The 23,880-nt window shown below is 38.6% G+C and overlaps 1 protein-coding gene across 2 annotated transcripts; it reads left to right on the top strand.

Annotated features, from left to right (window-relative positions):
- Positions 1–1,173: 1,173 nt before the first annotated feature.
- OPN3 (opsin 3) lies at positions 1,174–23,490 on the top strand. Of its 2 annotated transcripts, XR_011094656.1 has the most exons (5): positions 1,174–1,761; positions 14,169–14,488; positions 15,525–15,776; positions 19,998–20,373; positions 23,302–23,490. XR_011094656.1 is itself a non-coding variant. In XM_068676288.1 (4 exons), the coding sequence occupies exons 1-4, from the start codon at positions 1,410–1,412 to the stop codon at positions 20,259–20,261; spliced, it is 1,188 nt and encodes a 395-aa protein (XP_068532389.1). In that variant the 5' UTR covers positions 1,174–1,409; the 3' UTR covers positions 20,262–22,698. The 2 variants fall into 2 exon arrangements, 1 of the variants encoding a protein (XP_068532389.1); XM_068676288.1 differs by lacking the exon at positions 23,302–23,490 and having other exon boundaries at positions 19,998–22,698.
- Positions 23,491–23,880: the final 390 nt, after the last annotated feature.

The raw sequence follows: 23,880 nt of genomic DNA, 5'->3' as shown, positions 1-23,880 counted from the left end.
CTACTTTTCTGACCCATTGCATTACAGCACTAGTTTGTCATATAAAATTGCCACTGCAAGCCCATAATTTGTGTTCATGTAGGCATCTTGAAAGACATCAAAATGACCTCAACTACCAGTGTTTTCAGTTTCAGTCCACAAGGAATCATATTCTCCTATCATCCCTCTTAACACCATTATTTATGTTCAGAGGGAAAACACAAACAAACGAACAAACACAAAACAAGCAGGTATTATTTGTTTGCCAGGCCACATTCCTATGAAAATTCTATTGCGTCTATAGCTGACATATCTGGTCTTCTTCATATAAGCTGAACTAAGAAGAGGCCTAAACTAAAAGTTTTGTCTGATCCCAGTGAAGGCTGGCCCCTATCGGTGTTCTTAATGCACCTGACTTCCAATAAGAATGTGTGTGGGTCAGCAAATAAACTGGAGGCCTTCCTGTGGGGAAGACTGATGTTTCATCTGGCAAGGTGTGTTAGGCCTAAAGCTTGGCTGAGCAAAAATTACAGGCATACATATTCAGGAATAAAAGCTCAGTTTGGAGACAGTACAGCTAACCTAGCGCAGCTGGGGGTTACTTCAACTCCTTGACTACTACCAGCTACAGTTGTAGGAAGGCAGGCTTCTATACCATTTTTGCACAACACACACTGGAAACAAAGATATAAAAATAGGTGACTTCATAGTGTTAGCTTCAGTACCTGACGTGACTTACTTGCCTCATGGTGTCTGACCAAAAAATAAATAAATAAATAAAAAATTCACTTGCGTAAGTTTACCTGGGAATCGAAAATGATGCTGCCAGTTGCTTTGTGAAGATGCAGCTGCTGCAGCCATCTCAGAGGGCTGTGGGCAAACACCTTCCTCCTCTGCTGCACCTCCTAGACGCGTAAGCAAAGACCGCAAACTCAGACTCACTAGGGAAAAAATAATAATAAAAAAGCCAGTCTTAATAGAAACTACGTCCACAGAGGGGAAGGGGAGGGCGGTGTCACTGGTGAGACATCTGGAGTCCAAACAGCGGCTCAGCACTTTCCACCCGTTCCTGAAGCACGGCGTAAAGCCGGACTGCCCCACACGGAGCTCCCTGGCGGGAAGCGCTCAGGAAAGCAGCTTCAGGGAGCAGAAACACACGGACCATTTCACGGCAGAGGAGGCAGCAGCCCCATCCCGGTCACAACCAGGCTGCTCACCGACAGGCGGGGCTGAGCCGGAGCCGCTGAGGGCCGCCCGGCGGCAGCACCTCACGGCATGCACGGGCGACACCGCCTGAGGGCTCGCCCTCCGTGGGCGGGAAGGCGGAGAGGGCTCCTCCTCCTGCTGCTCTAGTTACCGGGCTGCAGTAGTGCCGGGGAGCTCGGAGGGGATGAGCCCCGCTGCGGCTGGGCTCCGGCAGCCCGTGAGCCATGCCCTGGGGGAACGGCTCGGCCGCCACCAGCCTTCTGGAGCCCCCCGCGGCGGAGCAGGAGGCGCCGGGCGAGCGGCCCCCCTTCAGCGCCGGCACCTACGAGCTGCTGGCGCTGCTCATCGCCACCATCGGCGTGCTGGGCTTGTGCAACAACTTGCTGGTGCTGGTGCTCTACTACAAGTTCAAGCGGCTCCGCACGCCCACCAACCTCTTCCTCGTCAACATCAGCCTCAGCGACCTGCTGGTGTCCGTCTTCGGCGTGAGCCTCACCTTCATGTCCTGCCTGAGGAGCCGCTGGGTCTGGGACGCCGCCGGCTGCGTCTGGGACGGCTTCAGCAACAGCCTCTTCGGTGGGTGCTGCCCTTCTTTTCCCCTCTTGTCACCAACAGCCGCCCCCTCAGCCCGGCCCAGCCCGATGGAGGCACTTGGCACGGAGAGCTGTGTGGGAAATGCCTTAGCCTCTGGGTGAGGAACGTGCACAGCTTCAGCAGTGGTGCTGATAGAAAACTGAAGGTTTACTCTAAACGTGCTCTTTTACAGCAGGAGGGGTGCAGCCTCCCCAAGTGTTTGGACTTCTCGGTCTATAAAACTATCCCAAACATGGTAGCACCTTAATTTTTTATTTATTTTTTGTTTATCCCTATGTGAAACTCAAGTATTATCTTTCAGTTGTAACAGTGTCAGAGTGCTATTTGCCAAATCACTGCTTCCTGTGAAAGGGGATTTTCAGCACTGTAGAAGTACTTCCACTAGTTTCATACAAACAAACCCACCAAAACAAACAAAACCAAACCAAAACCCAAAACACAACCCCTCCCACCCCCCCCACATAACAGTTCTGTGTTCTTTTCTGAGATTCATACTTAACCTTTACGGAAGTTTGCAAAAGAGCAGAATGTAGTCCAGCTGTGTATTTAACAGACATGCAGCCTGTTAAAAAGAATATAGATATTTATTCATTTACTGATAGGGGGTGAGGTAAATTATAGGATTGTGTTTATAACGGTGAAGGCAAGTGCTAGCCAGGAACAAAAAGTTCATTTTAAAGTTCTTTTTCTTTCTATCAGAGGTGTGCAACTGAGAGGTGGATTACTGCACGTGCTCACAAAATGTGTGTTCACTGAAAATTGGATTTATTAAGGTAAATTAATGTCTCTTGTAAGGATTGCAGCTTTCCTGCCTAATCTTTGTTTCATGTGGCACTTAAGTGTGCTTTTAGACTTTTGGGATGAAGGTGTGTGGTTCCTCGTGATTCATTTGACTGCTGCTGCATACAGTAGCAAAAATCTTGGATCTTGGGAGGCAGGTGGATTCAGGCTGTAGTTAGACCTTTGTGCAGGCTTTGGTATTGCATAATAATTTTAATGGTGCATAGCTTTTAAACATTTGTTCCTAGTGTTAGGAGGGGAAATACTAGAGGACCCAGCTAACGTAAGGCTGACTATATCAGTCAGACCATTCAAATACTTGAGAAACTTGGGCATTTGCTATTTGGTTCTGCCAGGCAATTGAACGTTAAACATACACAGGAGAAGTTAACTATCTTTCAGTTACTATCTTTATCCCTAATGTGTTATACTTAAAATTTTGAATGATGGTATTTTGTATATAGGTCAAAAAATAAGAGGTATAGTAAGGGTAATGGGGGAAAAAAAAGAGTAAACCATAGTAATCATCTCTTATCTTCCAAAGATGGAATAAGTAGAAATAATGAGATATAAATTGGGAAGCAAAATGCTTGATCATATGTGTCTTCTAATGTTTGGTTTTTAGTCACTATATTGTCACTATTTAGTCACTATTTGGTCACTATATTTTATGTTGATGCTTTCCTGCATTGCTTTCTTATATAAAGATTATTTACAAAGAAAAGTAGGCAAACTCATGGGTCTTAATTACAGAATGATCTAAGTAGCATTTTGGTTTGCAAAACCACATCTTCTTGTGCTTGGTAATGTTATTTTCGTCTCATATAGTGTGCTTCAGTGAGTAGAATTTTTTTTATGATGTATTAGAAAAGCGCATGTTTGTGTGTGGAGTCTTTTCCATGGAAGTGGAGAGTAAGTGCACCACTTAAGCTAAAGTGTTAGATATTCCTGAGTTGGTTCAGCTATTTATCATCTGGACTATTGCCACCACAGCTTCTATTTTCAATACTTAATATGTCTATGAAGAGAGCAATGCCTTGAAGGTGTTTTCTTTTTTGGTGGTAGTGGTGGTGAAGAGACGCATTGGGGATTTCATTCAGAGTAACTAGGTATTACACTTACAAATAGACTTTTATATTCTCTAGAATATAAAAGCCCAAGTCAGCTATTTTCTTGAAGTAAGGGTTGACGGGAGGTTGGGGGGAGGGGAAGGTAAGGCAATGAAGTCTTGTGTGCATAGTAACTAGCAATGATTGTTACAGTGTAACCCTCTTTTGAGAAGTTTTGGGAAGAAAGAGTATGCTCACTGATCAGAAAACACGTGAAATCAACTGTTTTAAATTGACATTTAAAAGTAAAGGCTATCACTAAGCAAGACAGTTGCAGCTTTGTAGCTTTCAACTTAAGTAAACCAGAGTGACCTAATAAAGACGTTTCTAGAATAAAGTGGGGGTAGTTCCGATACCATGGCTGTGAAGTCCATTAAATCATAATAACAAATACTATCAGGTTACTTCACTGATGAAGGTTTGTCTGCTGGGTTTGGACACAGTCCAGCTACTTCATGTGGAATGACGAAAGCCTGTTTATTTACTGTAAAGTGATTACATTCTTTTGCATGAGCTTGTACTTTGTCGTATGAAGTTTTCTGTACCCTTCCAGTCCAAAGTCTGTTCAGTTTTGATCTTGTTTTTTCTTGGGAGAGCAGCCGATATTCTAAGCTGTCTTCTGTGGTTAATATGATAGAATAGTTCAATGGGAAGGGACCTATGAAGATTGAGTCCACTGACTGCCCTCTTTAGGGCTAACCAAAAGTTAAAGTGCATTGTTCAAATACCTCTTGAACACTGATAAGCATGGGCCATCAACCACCTCGCTGGAAAACCCCTTCTGGTGTTTGACCACCCTCACAGTGAATAAATTTTCCCTGAAGTCCATTCTGAGGCTCCCCTGGTGCAACTTGTCATTGTTGACCAGGGAGCAGAGATCGGCACCTCCCCTCCTTCAGAGGCTGCAGAGAGCAGTGAGGCTGCCCCTTGACCTTCTTTTTCCAAGCTAGACAAACAAGTATCCTCAGCCTCTTCTCATAGGACATGCCTTCCAGAAATAGTTCTATAGTTTATAGATGATCTATAAATGACAAGTTGAAGGAAAGCTCTTAAATTTGAGATGTATAAGGTTGAAAAGCACCACCCCTTCTGTGGCTATATTGCAGCTTATGCTAAGAACTTGATATCCTGATCCTGGCCTACCTCTGTGTTTAGCTACTTCTGGTAACAAAAGTATTTGTGTCATGAACTCAAACAGCCTCCATGTGGAAGATGAATGGAAACAATTTTAAATAGTGGCATTATATTCACCGTTGACTTTATAGCACTTCAGTCTTGAGCAACATAGGTTTGCAGTGATTTAAGCTATGATTTTCCCTAATAGTGAACAAGTTTAAGACACATAATTAAAACTACTTTAAAACAATTGCGACTTTCATTTTAAACTCAGGGATATTTCTTAACAAGTTTTGAAAATCGCATTCTTTCCAGTTACTGTAGTTAATAATCCAGAATCAGAATTGACTTTGAAAATTGTGATCATGCAGCTGTATTTATAATTTTTACATATGTTGTTATAGGTGGAGTATGTGATTAAAAAACAAAGTGGTAACATCTGCGTTTTCAGAAGTCTTTGTTACGTCATAATGACAACTTTTTTTCTTTTTTCAAAAAAAAAAGTCACAGCAAAGGGAGCTCTCTCTTATGCTTCTCCTAGGAATTTTGTATCAGAGCATCTGAATATTTCATTTGCAAAAGTGCTTCTCATTTTACCAGTCAGTCTAGCTAATTGGAGGCACTTGAGATCCAGACTTTATGCACTGTAAGCAAATTTGCATGTTTCAAAGCTTTTCTGTTGAGAAGTCATATAGCTTCAGATTGTTTATCCCTAGACAGACAATCAGCTATTTTTATGTTCCTTGCAATTGTCTACATTTGCATTATCATAACATTACAATTAGGCAAGCCCATGTAGCAATTTCTGCTCCTTGTGCAGGCTGGGGCTTGCTGTTGGTGCTACTGCTGGATGTTTTTTCTGGGACTTGAACTTTGGTTTAACCTTTACAATGTATAGGTGCTGAGGATGGTGTGGATACAATCTGCTCACCAGAGTGCAAAACTGTCATCATTTCATCAAATGAGTACTGACAAGTTTAAGTTTTGATGTCACAGTTGTATGTTTTGGACAGTGATCCTTATCTAGTTTAGCTTACTGACTTCTGATTTTTAACAGTTGTGCTGTCCTGATGGAATAAAATACCTACTTCAGTTAAGTGATGTATTAAAGCTGTGTAGGTCACCTTTCCACAGAGTTGTGCAGTCAACTCTGTGCCGGTCCCACTGAGCCTGCCAACCCTTCTTTACATAAAACCTTAACTCTTTTCCTGTCTGTAGTAGTCAACCAAGCTGCAAGTAGTAGAGATCTGGGTAATCCCTAAATCTGATTTAGTTACACAACTCGTACCTAGAAGGTTTTCTGTTATCATTGAGTGTATGTTTGTATGTTTGGGTATAAGAGCTAGAGAAGATGCTTGACAGTTAAGTACACCCAAATGTCTCTTTAACAGAGAAGTTTACTCTTTTTGCCTGAAGTAACTATTTGTTTAATTATAGAGTAACACACTAAAGGTGAATAATCTGTGTGTTTTCTGGCCTTTCACAGACAAATAAGACTCTTAACTGACAGTGACTGTTGCAGAACTTGATGTGTGCAAAAGAAGTGTGCATCCACAGGTTTATCTAAGGCTCCTTCTACATGCCGTGAAAGAATGATACCCTGTACCCCTGTCTCACATTACCAATACATGTTATATGCACTGATTTAATATCACTAAAAGCATTTTCTATTACTCGGCAGACGGTTTTAGGGTCTTGCATTACAGACAGCTGGAGACTTGATCAGCAAGCATGCTTTCAGCTTTAGCAATTTTTAGCAATTTGAAGTGAATTAATCAGTGTTGAACATGGAGGAGGTGATTAATTCTACGCTATTTTCATAGTAGAGGTGTATATAAAATGTACTTGGAAATGTGTTCTGTCCAGGAGAAGTGATTTTTTCACCTATCTAGATTAGGCTATGGATGCTAAAATATGTTGAAAAATAAGCAACAATACATAGTTGTCACCAAAAATATACTCTAAAACTTAATTGCTGAATTCAAATAGATTTGGTTATATATTAAGTAATACAAAATAGTGTAGTAATGCCTTGTCTTGCCATGGACAATAAGTTGTTTCAACTGAATAGATGGCATTTAGCTGTTCCGTTGTGAAGGAGATGAGGAGGGCTTGTAGAAGAGGGGTTTTCTCCTCTAAGACATGCAAACAAGTTATTCAGCACTGAGATGCAGGTTAAGTCTTAACTGATATGAAAAATAATACGGTCTTTGACAGAAGCCTTGGTCTGTCTCAAAAGTGAATTTTCTTTGCTGTATTATGGAATCACAGAATACTACCAATTCCATCCCCCTGCCACTCCCATAGGCAGGGACACCGCCAAGTTGCCCAATGCCTCATCCAACATGGCCTTTAATACCTCAAGGGATGGGGCATCCACAGCTTCTCTAGGTAACCTGTTCCAGGGCTTCACCACCCTATATAGGGAAGAAATTCTTCACTTATCTGATCTAAATCTACCACTTTTGGTTTAAAGACATTATTCTTTGTCCTATCACTATGCTCCATGACAGAGAGTCCATTTCCTATAGAATCACAGAAAATGTTGTAGTTACTTTGCAGAGTTGCTCAGTTGTCAGGAATGTGTATCTGATACCCACTCTGTCTGCATCGCAAGCCATGTTTTGGTGGGCAGTATGGCAAACAGAATCCAAGTAAGTTATATATTGCAGGGAGAAGGCAGGAGCAACTATGGGTGTTGTTAGATGAAGCTAACACATCTGTTTCTGAAGAGTGTTGCAATATTGCTTTCTAATTAATGTTTTTAAAATCAGAATAGACACACTGTATGGAATGATACACTGCAGCTGATATGTGTGTTTCACTTTTCTCCATGATGACCTACACTGTGTAGCTTGAATTATTTCATGATGTATCAAGAATATGTATCATAAGATGTATCATGACTTCTGGACAAACAGAATAAATAGAAAGTTACATATGAGATATGATGATACCTATACCAAGTGCAGTATCCAGCAGGAAAACAAAAAATAAACAAACAACAACAAAAAAATAGTTCCTGTGGATTTTTTTTTTTTTATAAGAAATAGCGTACCATCCATTTCTAATTCTCAGTGGCTTGCTACTGGAGAAGAGTACAAGCTGCAACATAGAAATTGTATGCTACTGGCTTAAACAAGAATACACTTCTGTTCTGCTATGTTTAACTTACACAATTTAAATGAGAATGATCTTACTAATGCGGATGCAATTGCCCAGGCTTAAATCAGAGTTAAAATAGCATCCGTAGTTCCTTAACACAGTGTTTATAATCAGTGCTTGAAGAAAGGAGTATTCTAAAATGAAAATCTGTGGATCAGACAAGCATTATCTATAAATATTGGTCAGTTGAGTCTTTCAGAAAGCGTTTGAAAGTCTGTGACTTACTAGTAAGTTAAATCAATCTTCAGGATCTTGGGCCTTAGTCTTGAATCATACTACCTAGATCTCAAGAATAAATAGCTTCAGGTAAAAACATTTTGAAATGCATATTTTTGTTATGGGAGTCAAAGTAATGAATTCTCATGTATGGCTCTTAAAAGGTTTGCATACTAGGGTCTAATATCCAAATAATAACCATTAATGGCTTTCTATAACACTTTTTTTTTTAATCAGCACATAGTTCATCATATTAAAATGTGTAACTCATCCTGGATGAAATCTCCATCATTTCCCAGAAAAGCTGCTTAGAAAATAAAATAATAATAATAATAAAATGTAAAATTCAGTATGTTCCTCTGCACTGGGCCACAAAACTTGATTTGTATATGGAAAATGAATGTAGCCTTGCATGTACGTAGGTCTTACAAAAGGTGTCTGGAAGCAGTGCAAGAAAACAGATGTGTGTATATCCCATGCTAAAAAAGGCAAGGTTCTTCTAGGTGAGAACTGCCACTGTTGATCCCAATCAAAGTATGGCATTACATAAAGCACTGTGTTTCTGTGGGGACAGCACAAGAAGCCTTGCATCTCTGTGCTCTTGACAAATCCCTGCCAGGATTTGGCTTAACTCAAGGAACACCTTTAAATTCAGTGGCTACAACAGACAGTGCAGCCTGCTGTTTACCAGCCAACCAAACTTGGTTGAAAGTTCACATATTTTGATTTCCTGATGGGGAAGAAAGGAAGATGGATGGAGTCCTCTTTAACTTAAATGGCTTGAAACCAAAGATTTGTGGTTGCTTCACAGGGGCTATTTTAGACTAATTAATTGACAGGACTGACAGCAGAAAGTGGCATGTAGAAGTAGTGACAGGTATCTCAATCACAATAATGAAACTTGAAACAGTTAATACATATCCTTGGAGAAACGGGCTATATTCTCACTTCTTTAATGGTAAATGTGACTTGAGATCCTTAGTGGTTATAGATTTGTCTTTCAGTTTGATTTTTGAGTATACAAAGAAAAATCAGTAGGTGTAGTTGCTACTACTATGTATTTATATCCTTTCCCACTGAAATGTGCAATATGCAATATATTAATTGGCAGCAGTACTGAAACAAAAATAACGAAGATGGGCCAGGTATGTGTGTGCAACTGTGGAGACATGAAAGGGGTATCTCTGAAAACAGGTTTCAGAGAATCTTTGAGAAAATGAGAAATCTTCTATTTGCATGAGATTATTTTTTTCCTGTATGTGCCTATTCTAGGTAACATTGTGTAGAGTTTCTTTCTTTCCTGCATTATCAGCTGAAAATTTTAGGAGTCAGCTGACAGCTCCTGCTGTTCTACTTGAGTATTGTTCCACTCAAATTGCTAGCTCAGCACTAAGGGGGCATTGAGGCGTCTGGAGAGACGCTTTATATATCTGAAGAATATTCTATTTATTTGACATGTGAAATTCCCTGAATGTAGCCTTTCAAAGAAATGATCCACATCATGTATGAAAGAGGATCTGCACAGAGTTTCACTAGCCAATGTAAATCCAAATACCAGATGCATGCAGCCATTCACAAGATAATATTGAAAACAGCACTGCTACCTTCCCCCCCAAGGCCCGGGAAGCCTCAACCTCACAGAACATAGTCTCATAAATTGCTTATGATACCTTCATTACTAAGGATTATTTCCAGTGTCACCAGGTACGTGCTTGCCAGCCTCTGTGGTTCAGCATATGGGTAGTTAAAGGACATTTACCCTCTACCTGTTCTTTTGTGTTCAGCTCCTGGAATCTTTCTGAAAATCGACATCAAAGCTAGTTTCAACAAAGAGAAATCAATATTAAGAGTTAATCAATGCTGAGGGGGTGGGGGAATGGGACAGGGATGAGGGGGGACAGGGGTGCAGAGACAGGACACAAAACAAAACCCCTGTGTTTTGCTATGAGATCCAGAACAAGGTTGTTTTTTCACTCACATTAGAAAAGTTGTTTTCAACCCTTTGCTTGTGAGTAGAGGGGAACTGCAGCTGGTAATACATGTTTAAACCTTGATTTTACTCCTATTTTAATCTGAATTAGATGAGATTAGCATTCTGGATTTATTTATTTATTTACAGTAGAACCTAATTTTAAGTTGCCTTTCAATTTTAGATCTGAATATGTAAGAAAATAAATTATAGTAGAGAAATTAATGAGATACTACAGCTCAAATTTGCCTGAAAGTTTAATGAGTAGAAAGGTACAGAAATTAAGGCCATATTTCCTCAAACTTAGAAATGAATCTCTCATCCAAACTATATTATGATTTTTATGGTGTCCTGCATATTGTTTGAAAATTAAGGTGGCTACAGGTATCTGTTACTCCTAATTGCCTGAAACTATAGGTTATGCCAAGAAGGCTTAATGACCACAGGAGAAGCAGAGAATCTTTAATGCCCAGCATAGATATCCCATCAGATCCATTAAATGGACTTTTAATAGATGGTTCAACCAGTTCAGCGTCATATTTAACATATATTTATTATCAGGATGAATTTAACAGTCTTCTCTGAACTGCAAATAACTGATGCTTTTTATTGCTTTGTATACAATCCCACATTTAAGTCCTTTAACTTTGACCTGTCACCCACTCCCTCCATCCTTCCTGACGTGAGGGTATAGTGTTAATGCTGGGCAAAGACACAGAGCTGTGAACAAACCATAAAGAATGATCTCTTAGGATGTAAAATAAATGTTCTAGTATATCAATGTTTTAAAAGAAGAAATCATTCACATTAGAAAGGCCATTAAAAGACAGTGAAGTGGAGCCTAATATAGAAAAAGATTCAGAAAGAAATAATTCTGAAAGATTTGAGTTAAGATCTAAAGAGGAGAATGGATAAAGTTCTTAGGTACAGAGGCCCTATTAATGTTTATTATTAATTTTGCTTGAGTGAAGGATGCAGGATTCACTCATGAACTGTTTGCAATCAACCATAATAAACTTCATTTGGCCTCTCTAGAGTTTATTTGACATTTGTTGGGAAAAACCTGGATGTATAAAAATGAAATAAACACTACATATAACAAAATATGAATGCAAGGGTAAAGTTTTATATATCTGTTTCTAGTTTTAGCTTTTTATCTAAAATCACCAGCTAGTAATCTTACAGAACAAAAACCCATCAAATCTAGAGGATTAGCTTTTATAGAAGTTGTTTTGATATAACAGCTTTGGCTTCAAGGACAAACAGATATGTGTGTATGTGGCAAGCTTATTTGGTAGTTATTATTGATTCCCAAACTGTTTTCTCTAAAGATGAAAAGTTGTTTGATTACAGACTGACTGCAAGACTTCTGCAAATAAATCTGTCAGGGATAGGAGTTTATTAGAAGCAGGTATGAAAACTTAAAGAAAATGAACTCTTAAATCCATTTGGGGATGTTCTCAAAATGAATTATTTATTTATTTATTTTTATTGAGCCCATTGAACTGTGTAACTAGATAGTTCTTGTGGAAAAGCTCTGGTTTACTTCATTAACACTGTGACTGTGTGAGTGTGTGTGTATATATATACACATACAAAACCATTATTCTTTAGCTGTCTTAGATGTCATTTTTTTCTAATCTTGCTAGTGGCATTAATAGGAACATAGAATATATTTAATTGAATCCTGCATTACAACAGGAAAAAAAAGTAGCAAACTTAAAGTAAGCTCAAAAGGATGTACATCTCCTTCATTTTTTAATTATAACTGCAAAATTCCAGAAGTATTGTGTAGGTTGCTGAATATATCACAACTGCTGCTTGAAGCCATCCCTTAACATCAAAGCTAAAATCTCCAATTGAATTAAATTTCACCTACTGAAATGTATAAATTCTCCCTTCCTTGCTTCAATTTAACTATAATTTGCTCATTTGAGAAGTTTCCCACCTGCAGGATAACTGCAGCAGAGGTTCAGGCAATTACCTAAGTAAGCTGTAGGTAACTCAATGAAGATTTTTTTTGTTATGTAGAAATTTGGTTGTAACTCAAAAGTAGTAATAGTATGTGGAAAAAGCTGCATACTGTCAAAGTGCACATTGCACATGGACCATGGCAGGTCAGGCTTTAATAGATGTTTTGAAGATTTCTGCCACTGTATTATGTTCGCATCGCTAAGTGTGGAGGTGGCAAGCATATCCTAGCCCTTGGTACTTAGAGCTGTATAAGGTCCTTGGGCATTTTTCTGCTTTTACAGCTTTGCAGCCTCATAATGGAATTTGTTGCCACAAAGTGCATACCCATATAGCTGGAATTCCCAGTAGGTAAGAAACTAACATACAAGGTTTCCAGTCTTTACTCCAAATTATTCACAGATCTGAAACCTGGTTCATATCCCATTTTAATGGTTTATCCATGAGGCTACTCTAGAATTACTTGCGCTAATCAATGCTTCTTTCTCAAAGATGTTGCTGAAATTGTCAGACATGCTTTGGATACACATTGATGCAGAATGGAGAAGACGTATAATTAAATGACAAAAACACGTCGGTTTTCTGTTAATCAAGAAAGATTTCTGAACTCATGAACTTACAAATAAATTAAAAATCCTCTGATACTTGCAGGACAAATCAGCTTTCTTACAGATCTCTTAAAGCATAACCTTCTGTGAGATACTTGGTTAGTAGTATTTTGTGGATTAACATATTGACACAGAGGTTAAATGTTTCCCTAGATTTTGTTATTTTTAGTAGTCTTCCTAAAATTTATGTGGCTGGTGCTCAAATTGTTGATTTGTATTCCTTAATGTTTATTCTTTTTTTTAAGTGAGATGAGATGTTTGTGATATCCTTTGAAGGTTTTTGACTGCTAAAATGGTTATTTTCTTTCTAGCAGCAAGATCTGCACATTTAACCTTCTCCCACCTGTATAAATGAATATTGTGATTAATATGAATGTACTTGAAAAAATGAAACACTGTGGGAATGTGTGATAAATACCCATGCTGCTTATTAGATAAAAAGTATACAGACACAAGTATTCGTACACAGAGTGCTGTGAAACCCTTTTGTGTTCAGGCTGTGTTGTTTAAAAGTATATGAGCTTGATGTTTGAATCTTAACAGAGATTTCAGTTGACTGGCATGTGCATGATGGGCAGATTTGCTCTTTATCATTAAATTTCATAGACCATTGAAACTGATATCCTTATGTCCTACTCAGGACAGAATTTCCTTGACTTCATTAAAGTGTCTGGATAGAATAATGCTGAGAGCTGAAAATAACAGCATTTCTGTCTTGACACATTAAGTGTGTAGTGTGGTTGAGGTGGACAGAGAATGCAGAAATAATTGAAATGAGGACTATGGTATTTTTTTTATGATACCTGCAAGACAGGAAACTCAAACAGATCTCTTCCAGAGAGGACTCCTTCAACTACGTAACGCTTTTCTTTCTTTTTTTTTTTTTCTTTAATAGAAAGACTTGCATGAAATCTTGATAGTCGTTGTAATTCTGCTAGTCATTTTATTAGTGTTAAGTGTATTTCAGTGTTCCCAGTTCTTGAAGGCTTTCCCTGATGTCAGTGTCAACTCTGAATTGTCTTGATTCATAACAGTGTTATTGTTTGTTATCACATTTTAATATGGCAGCTTTTTCTTAAAAGAAAGGAAGGAAAAAAAAATCACCAAAACTGAACAAAAAACCTTGGAGCATGATCCGTCACTTAATGAACTAACATTTAGGAAAAAGTATTAGTTCAGTCATCCTTTTTATTTGTCCTACTTTCTGTCCGCCATACACCATGGGGCAGATTTTAATACCCTACTCTGAGTAGCTCTGAAATTAGAGTACTGTTTGAGTTAGGAGATAACGATTACTGAGGTGTCACCTAAAAAGCTTATTAGTGTTAGACTCGTAATATGAGCTAACTATTCTTGAATTAAATGTTTCCTTTGCCACCAAGTTATCAAGAGGACTTGGGTTCATTTTACAATGTTTGTGAATGATTTAATTGATTTTCTTTACTTTTCTTACAGGAATTGTTTCAATTATGACTCTCACTGTTCTCGCCTATGAACGCTACATTCGAGTGGTCCATGCAAAAGTGATTGACTTCTCCTGGTCCTGGCGGGCTATCACATACATCTGGCTCTATTCATTGGCCTGGACTGGAGCACCTCTTTTGGGCTGGAACAGATACACATTGGAAATTCATGGATTAGGTTGCTCGGTGGACTGGAAGTCAAAAGACCCCAATGACACCTCCTTTGTGCTCTTTTTTTTTCTTGGCTGTCTGGTTGTACCTGTTGTGATCATGGCCTATTGCTATGGACATATTCTATATGCAGTAAGAATGGTAAGTTGATGGAAATAAGGCTCCTTTTAATCAAATATTTTCAGTTATGTATTGTACCAGCATTTCTTAAACTTGGATCAGAGCCTGAATCTGCACTCTCACTTCCTGTTCAAACTTCAGGACCTTAATGTTTAGCCATGTCAGGGACCACTGGAAAGGGTGTATGGTTGAAAGAGAACCAGACTAGAGCTACCAAGACTTATATGTTGAGTAGTTTGTGAGTTACAGGTGAGTTAGAAATAAAAGGCAGATTAGGGAACTGTTCCTGCCCACTGATTGACAGTAGATCCTTCCTTAAAACAGAGGGGAAAAATCTTTGGTCTCAGTTCTTATTATTAAATAAATCTCTCTCTCCTCTTCATTGCTCTTGAGAGGATAACCCTGTAAAACTCTTCCAAGAGGAGACTAAGCTCTGTTAAACCAGTTTCCATGTTCAGGCAACCATGTTCAGTCTGGATCTTCAGGGTCAGGAATTGATAATGTTTAATATTCTGTGGATAATCAGTCTAACAGACCCACTCAAGTTTGTGGTCAACAGTATCAGCACAACTGACAGCTATTGCTGAGGATGTTCACATATGTGTCCCATCATTTCTGCATTTTATCAGATTCACACAAATGACATTGGGAACCTGCTGCCTACTATTCTGATTAAATAGAAATTTTATAACTTCAAGGTAACAAACTCAGTGGCAGAACAGTTTAGAGAAATCTGTTTATCAAATTGTTATCAACTATCTTCAGAGGGAAGAAACAAATTTACAGGATTGTCTAAGTTTTCAGACTAAGGACTGCTAAATGTAATCTGAACTTGCTTATGTTAATGGATGAAGGCAAGTTAGTTTTCTAAAGTTTTTACATTATTTAATGTATACAATAAGTCTGGGAAGCACGTTGCAAGCTTGCAGAAGAACCGTAGTTGATAAAAAAAAAAAAAAAGTGTATAACATCTGTACCTAAAACTGTTAGTGAATTAATTATTTGTAAATTAAAGAAGAAGTATTCAATGCTTTTACTTTTCCTTTTTCTTCTATAGCTTCGCAGTGTGGAAGATTTTCAGACTGTTCAAGTGATCAGACTTCTAAAATACGAAAAGAAGGTGGCTAAGATGTGTTTCTTAATGATCTCTACCTTCCTTATTTGTTGGATGCCCTATGCAGTGGTCTCCCTTCTAGTAACATATGGCTACGGCAACCTTGTAACTCCAACAGTAGCTATCATCCCATCTTTCTTTGCCAAGTCAAGCACTGCTTATAATCCAGTCATCTATATTTTCATGAGTAGAAAGGTAGGTACATGAAAAATGTTGTTATTTGAATAATCAGTAGCCTGTGCCACAGTTGTGGAGTCTAGATCTGATTTACTTTGATCTGTAAAGACTAGATTTTTCTGACTAGATTTTTTGAACAGCGAGGATAAATGGCCAAAAATCTAGTAAATTAAAAACGCAGATTGTGCTTAAAGTAATAGTTTATGAGAAATTGGATTTTAGATGTCTGAATTATACAGGTGAGCATTCATACGAAAGGGAGGGGAAGGAACTCTTCCCCTGAAACTATAAGCATTTGGTTTTGACAATTTACCCTGAAAATGGGCTACACTTAGAAAATCCTATCTGAATCATTCCTTTACAACAGTAGAAGTCCATCAGACAAAATTCAGAATGTCCAATGTCTGTTTTTCAGGAAAAACAGACCATTGCTTCTCTGACACATTATGCTTACACAAAGATTGAACAACACAGCATACTGTTTCAAATAAGTGTGCTCACAAAAACATGAGAGAGAGCCTGTTAACAATCTGACATTAGGGTTTTGCAAAGTGAGTATTAAGTGAGGGTGTTTCACTAATGTTAAAATACCAGGAAATCAAACCATTATCCATATTCCAGTTTCTGCTTAAGCCTAGAAAACTTTTAGGAACACATGCTCCTAATATATTACTTCTCAGGTGTTCAACCATGGAAAGCATAGAACACTGAATGCAGAAGTAAGTATCTGTTCAGTTGGTATCTGGAAGAAAGATGGAGGGGAGTGGAAAGAGGACACTGAAATTTTGTTTAATCTCAAATAGTGACAAAAGAATTATAACTTTTTAGGAATTTAAAAATTTCTAAGTGTACAGTATTAAAAAGGTAACCTATAAGTACAAAAGTGAAACATTCTTTTCTTAAAATGTTTCCATCTGGTTTTTAAATAAACATCTTACAAAATCTGACAGACTGTTTTAGATCATTTCTGTCTTGATGAATTTGCAATTTTGGTGAAAAAAATAAATAAATACACCAATAACATTTCTCAGAGCTTTATTTTATTCAAAGCCAGAATCTCATATGGATGACAGTCAAGTGCATTTTGGAGATACCTTTTTATGGTTAAGAAGGTGTATTTATCTATAAGGAAAAACAACTTTCCATCTACTTTTATAGTCTTCATTTTGAAAAGCAGACTGCTGATTTAATGGTGTAAACTAGTTTATTTTGCTGCTATACAGAGCAGAGAAAGAGTGAAAGTGTTTGGAGTTATCACTAGCTTGTAAAAGATGTGGAACCAGGTAATTTACTTCTTTCTGTAAATCATCAGTACTATAAAGATGACTACTGAGTGTAGCTGAGCAGAGCTGGTGAATTTGTTTAGACGTTAAAATAGCTTCACTATAACCCAGAATGTTAAATAGAAATGTAACTTCACACTGTAAACCTCTGAAATCAAGGATATATAGTTAAAGATATCTGGAATTTAAGTATAGTAGAATCAGTAGACAAAGGGTTAAAAAGAAACAAAACAAATGATTGCCAGAAGGACTTCCCTGGGTTTTCATTACCTTTAACTTATTGTAGAGGTGGAATTTTCTGTGACTTCCTACACTCGTGTGCAATTACCAGGGAACAGCCAGGGCCAATCAGCAGTCCAGACACAAGGCAGCCAAGTCAATGGGTCCAATCAGCCTGATGGATGGCCTGGCAAATGCATAGCTGCAGTGTAGCTTAGGCCAGGACCAAGGGCAAAGCTGACTGTCAGTGCTGCTCCTGAGTGGAAGCAGGAGGCCCCCAGTGTGGCATCTTGTAGCTCTTCCTACACTGCTCTTTTCATGGCAGGCTGATTCATTGTGTAATAAATGGCTCAGTCTTCAAAATAGGACTATAATCAACGTTTACAATTTATTAAAGGAGTAGAGGTAAGCAGACAGTGTTGGGTGCGCCGGGAGTCTCTGCTCCACCAAGATGCACACCAGTTACATCAAGCAGCTGATTTTTATGCTCCTAGGCTAACACATATTCATTACTACTTCAAAAAAAAAACAACAAGGTTATTATAATTAGTTTCCAGAATCCAAACCCTCCTACTGGAGCATGCTTAACAGTCTCCGGGGGTCCCTCATGCTGAAGGCTCATAGTCTTCCTCCCTCTTGTTCTTCTCCTTTGTCCAGCTTGGCAAGTCAGAGACTTGTGCAGCGTCCCCTGCAAGCTTTGTCTTTTAGTCGTTCTTCAGCTTCCCCCGTCTCCTTAATCTGCTGGCTGGATACCAGAGACTTGCATAGTGTCCCATGCAATAGTCATAATAGCCTATTCTGAACCCTCCCCAGGTATCAGAGACTTCAAGGAAAAGCCTAGAAATACATTTCCCTTCAAGCTCTCTGTTGTCACGAATTGCTAAAACATTCCTTTGCAAGGTACAAGAACTACATACATGTACATTAATCACTCTGTTTTTCTTAGACTTGTGGTTATACAAGGGTATGTAAGACAGAAGGTCACATTCATCATACCATGTGGCCCTAGCACTGTTTCGTACTGACACGAATCAGATGAACATATTTCACAATTTTTACACAGCTACATGATATCAGAGCTAGCCCTGGATATGGGGAGCTAAACCCTGGAGGAGCAGAGGGAGGAAAGGGGCTGCAGACCATCGGAGCCTTGCTTAGGACCCTGACAACAGTCATGCTCCAAAAGAGTATTTTCAGCTGGGTCATTTTAATATGGTGGCTCTGACTTTGTACCTGGATGTCAGATTGATTAGTTTAATCTGAAAAAGGTTTTGTAGGTTCTGATACCAGGAAGCAAATCAAACCAACAGCAGGCACAATGCCAGTAAAGTCATAGACACAAAGAGAATGATTCAGCTAAACATATTGGAGATGCATCATGAAATGCTTTTCACTCACCTCTAGTTCCAGATTAAGACCAAAGTGATTTATTTTTGCTTACCTTCTGTATTTTTATAGGAATAATAAACCAATTCTTCCCTATTATATCCTTCATATATCTGACCTATGCTAACATGCTTGTGCCTTCTCACATCCATGCTGCTCAGAGGTACCACATTATCTCTGAAAACTTCAGGGCTTCCACATGACCATTCTGTTGTGTTTTACATAACACCAGATCACCTTTCTCCATCTTCCTAGGCTCCCTTCCCAACAGGACCTACCTGCCTCCCCTGTGTAAGAGTAGGATTAATTTTCTATACCAAAGCTTTGTTCCATATTAACGTGCCAGAGAACTTCTTGTATAACAACTAGATGAAGTCAGCGGCCATGCAGGATAATATAGAGTAATTTTTAAAATAGCCAAATAGCAGGCGTTTAAGAAAGATGTCCTACTGTGTGTGTGTGTAAGTGCTTTCCAAGTATTCCAGACATGTCTTATTATGAGTTATTTAATAACTTTTTTAATACACTTTTTGTAAAACCAGAGAATTTCCCCAAAGAGTCACATTTGAGCTTTAGATGTGCACAGACGTGGAACTACTGAATGCATCTTCTAACCCTTGAACTTGAATGCTCTGTTTTGTGAAGGGAAGGCCATAATTGGAGCTTTTAGAACAATGGTACTACTGGAATTGTCCTCTTATTTACTGATAAGAGCTTTTACTGAAAACCTTGTGTTATTTAGTCTCAAGGTAGAATAGACTGCCTGTATCATAAGTGGCTTCTAGTTAGCTGAAAGGCTTCCATTCCTTACCTATTCAAAGGGAACGTTATAGTTTTGTGTTACCAACTTTTGAAACTTTATTTTACATTGGTATTATTAAATGCTTTTGTTAAAATTTTGGTCTCTGGAGTTGTATAAATGGAAAACTTCACTTTCATTGTACCTCCCCCTCCCCCCCTTTGTTCCTTCCCTGTACATCCTCCTGTGAAGTGCTTCTGAGAACATTCTTCCCCTGCTAGATCAAGCTAGATTTTTGAATACTCAGAGAAAATACCTATGGCATGTTCTGGGGCTTATTCTTGTTCTTTGTTGACTGCAGAGCTTGCTGATGGTAAAATATTAGATTGCATTTCGGTGCCCTCTACTGGCCACGTGATCCTATTGAATCCTTTGGAGCGTGTATGGGAAAAAGTGCCCACTAAAAAGCCTGTTTGTTTGTTATGGCACTGGAACCAACTCAGAACAATAGGTTATTTTGAGTTATTTACTGTATCGCTGTCTTCACTGGATCATATATGATAGTGAACGCTTAGCAAATTGTAATTTCATTCTGTTTATTTTCTCTTACAGTTTCGACAATGCCTTTTGCAACTCCTGTGCTTTCGCTTGATGAGATTCCAGAGGACTGCGAAAGAGACCCCAGGAGAAGAGAATGACAAACCAATACGACCAATAGTAATGTCCCAAAAAGGAGGGGACAGGCCAAAGAAGAAAGTCACTTTTAGCTCTTCCTCTATCATTTTTATTATCACCAGTGATGACACTCAACAAATAGATGATAACAGTAAAGAAAATGGAACAAAAGTAAATGTCATCCAAGTAAAGCCACTATGAGGATGAGCTGAAGAGTCATTGGAAACTGATGGACTATTTGGGCTGGAGACTGGTTTCAGTGATAGTGCCAGTGGGCTGCCAAGGAAGCCATATTAAGCTGTGAAATACTGAGGTAATTCTGCATCTGAAGCTCTGCAGGCAGTCTGGTTTTGGTCACAATACAGACATCTCTGCATCTGTGCCAAGCTTGTTGATGGATGTTTTTACTCTGAATTTTCTTAAAGATTATGATAATGTTTAGTAGGTTTTACTCTACCTAGCAGCCAGTAACAAGCAGAGTTCTGCAGGGGTCTGTCTTGGGATCCATCTGTCTTTATCAGTGACCTGGAGGAGGTGACAAGTGCGCTTTTGTTGATTTTGAAGATAACTTCAAGCTGGGCGGGAGCAGTCTGTAGGCTCAAGGACAGGACTGCCATTCTGAAGAACTTGGTCAGGCTGGAGGAATGGTCTGACAGAAGTGTTAGAGAATTCAACAAGATTAAATGCAAAGTCCTGCACTTGGGGAGAAAGAACCACACAGCACAACAGGCCAGGCCCTGGCTGCCTGGGATGCAGCTCTGTGGAAAACGGCTGGTAGGTGGGCTGAAATGATTATGTGTCTTGACTCAGCACTCACTAGACCATGTCTAGATACTGCATCCAGTTTTGGAACCTCTAATAGAAGAAAGGCACCTATAAACTGGAGTAAACTCAGTGGGGTACATCAAGGTTGTCAGGGTTCAGAACACCTGGCCTGTAAGAGAGACTGGAGGATCTGCATTTGATCAGCCTGGTGAAAAGAAATCTTCAGGGGACCCTAATAGCGACCTTCCAATAGCAGTGAAGAGGTTTTCTAGAAGATGGAACCATGACGTTCAGGGTGATGCATGCTGAAAGGATGACAGATAGGCGTCAACTGAAATAAGAGATTCAAACAGGATATAAGGAAAAGTTTTTTTCAAATCTGTAGACAGATGAGCAATGGAAGAGGTTAGATTAGAGACTCCTGAGACTCCTGCAGCCTCAGTTATCCTATTATTCCCTGAATTGCCAGCACTCCCACTGCACAGAGCTCTTAGGAAAGAGTAATTTTTGAGTTTGGCTGGGGTTTAGTTTGTCTGACTTGGTAGTTTGCAAGGAAGGAAAAAAAAAAAGTGAAATCTGCAATGACTGGGGCTGTAGTTAAACCAACAGCCACCAGAAGGCTATGTGTACTCAGCAAGCCATTCTCTCCATGCTGTCTGGTGGGACTATTGAGCTGTGTGGTGAGAAAAATCATACAGATCAAAGGACCAGGCACTGATAAAGGAGAATGTTTGTGTTTTGTTAAAATATGTACTTTATTGATCTTTATCCTGCGTACAAGTTTTTCTGTACATGGAGCAGGAGCCTCAGCCTATGTTAATGCTTAACCTGCTCTGGCACTTTGGCAAAAGTAACAGTTAGATACAGCAGGGGAAACTCTGCCTAAGTTGCAGTGGGAGTAATGACTGCCAGACTTAGAGATCAGCAAACACAACAGATACAGAGATTTTTTCTCACCGTTGTAAATGTTGCTGGTACCAAATGATGACAGGATTCTGTTCTGGACATGGCTGCCTGTCACGTCGGATAAGGAAGGTAGAGAAATAATTTTCTAGTACGGGGGTTAATTCTCTACCACATCCATTATATTGGTAAGCACTTGGTAAAAGCTGTGTGGAAAAAAATGTTAAGAAATGACTTGATTCCTCTGGGGGTTAATCTTTGAGAGGTATATGGGCAACATGCAGAATGACTGCCAGTACTATCAGATATTGATCTCATGGTAAAGAACAAAAATTTAAATAAAACAAAATCAGACACCAGATGCAGCTGTCAGCTATTTTCTGGGAGTAGGGAGCAGTGACCTCAACTTGAAATAAGTGATAGACGTGTTTGTGCCAGTGCCTTTGAAGAGACAAATTCCTTATTCATGTACCCTTCTAGAGTGTCAGAACTGGTAATCTGGCTCCAAAAGTACATCTAGAGTCCACTCTGTTTTCTAGATGAAATCATAATCCAAGAGAAAACAGATGATATATACTAGTATTTGTTTTTGTTATTTCTGTTTTGCTATAAATGCATAAATAAATTGTCTTATTATGTCAAAGGTCTGCCCTTACAAAAGCATGTTTGTTTCAATGTTAAAAATTTCATTTTCAGCCAAGGATCACTACATCTATGCACTTTTATATTTACAAAAGAGAAATATGTACATGAGTTCCATAAAATGATTCCATCCTTTTAATAAAATGTTTGATATTTTAGTGTTTTCTGTATGTTGAGCCTTCAATAAGTAATTAAATTTATTTTATTTATATTAATGTGTTCTCCGTGAAATGTTATTTTTCTATTGAGAGGGAGTTGGTTTGACATCACTACCTCTTGGAGGTGGCTTGAAAGGGTATCATTAGGCACTGAGAAAACAATAATATTTCAAGATTGCAATTGAATATTTTTTTTTCACCTCTGGTAGAACAACCACAGGGTGAATTTAGTGTAAAGAGAAACTGTCTATTGTTCAGATTTATGAAGGTAAAATTAAAGTAATTAAGAATAACAGTATATGTATTTTTAAAACAATTTATGTAAGACACATTTACTGCTACAATACACAGAACAATTACAATTAGATAACAACACAGGAAAACTAAACAATAAAAATGACTGTAAATTTGTTATTTTTTGCTATTTCATGTAAATGGGTGGCCTAAAATGAATCAATTTGTAAACCATTTAGAGTGACAGTCGCAGCTCTGTAAAGCACCACTAGATGTGTAAATGTGGTTACATGTAGTTAACATGCTGCAGTCTCATTTGCTCATCTTTTAACTGCAACACTGATGCAAAACTCACACCCTGCTATAGAACTTAAGTATTGTAATGTACAGTCATGAGAGTATCATCAGGTTATTTACAGATCTGTTATTGTTTTTTAATTTTAAGTCTCTGTCTTCTGTTCTGAGGATGAACAATAACTGGCTAGTTTATTCCAATGGAGATGCAGAGACTTATGTGGGTCCTTTCTCTCCCATTACAGGGAATGGAAGAGGAAGATGCTTAGGATTCACACTTGGACCATTCACTGTTCGTAAAGTAACAAATTCAGAAAGAGGCAAAAAGAGGAAAGAAAGAGGAAAATAAAGGAGAAAGCATGAAGGGCAAAAGAATGAGAAGAGATGAGAAGGGCACACAATTAACAGAAGTTTTAAATAAACTAGTTTAAGAATTTTAATGATCCCATCATACAAAGGGAAGCAGCAGGTGTGGTGAGTACCATGATAGCCTCAGAGTCAATTCATTTCTTTTAACAAAGTTTCATTGAAACTATGGGATGCATAATGCAGATCTGCTCTGCAGCCTTATAACCATCCTTTTTTAGCTCCCAGAATGAGCTAGATTTATGCTGAGTGTAACTGACTTCATGCAGAAAAGTTGGGTTTTATAGTACTGAGACATTATCTTTTATCACAGTGATTAAGTCAGTCAGGAAATCAGTATTCACAAGCATTATCTTTTGTGCTCCTATTCTTTGCATAACACCAGTAGCAGAGGATGCCATTTTCTGCTAAAGTACTGCAGCAATAGCTGAATGAAATGGATATTCAAGTATAGTATT

This window comes from Anas acuta, chromosome 3 (genome assembly GCF_963932015.1).
Source record: "Anas acuta chromosome 3, bAnaAcu1.1, whole genome shotgun sequence".
Lineage (NCBI taxonomy): Eukaryota > Metazoa > Chordata > Aves > Anseriformes > Anatidae > Anas > Anas acuta.
Note: the sequence above shows the minus strand (reverse complement) of the source record. Positions and strands in the feature narration are given on the sequence as shown.

What these genes read in the sequence shown, in the direction of transcription:
- OPN3 (XM_068676288.1), top strand. Translation starts at nt 1,410, where the DNA reads ATGCCCTGGGGGAACGGCTCGGCCGCCACCAGCCTTCTGGAGCCCCCC. An exon ending in CTTCAGCAACAGCCTCTTCG is followed by an intron (nt 1,762 to 14,168) that starts GTGGGTGCTGCC and finishes CTTTTCTTACAG; the next exon opens with GAATTGTTTCAATTATGACT. An exon ending in TTCTATATGCAGTAAGAATG is followed by an intron (nt 14,489 to 15,524) that starts GTAAGTTGATGG and finishes TTTCTTCTATAG; the next exon opens with CTTCGCAGTGTGGAAGATTT.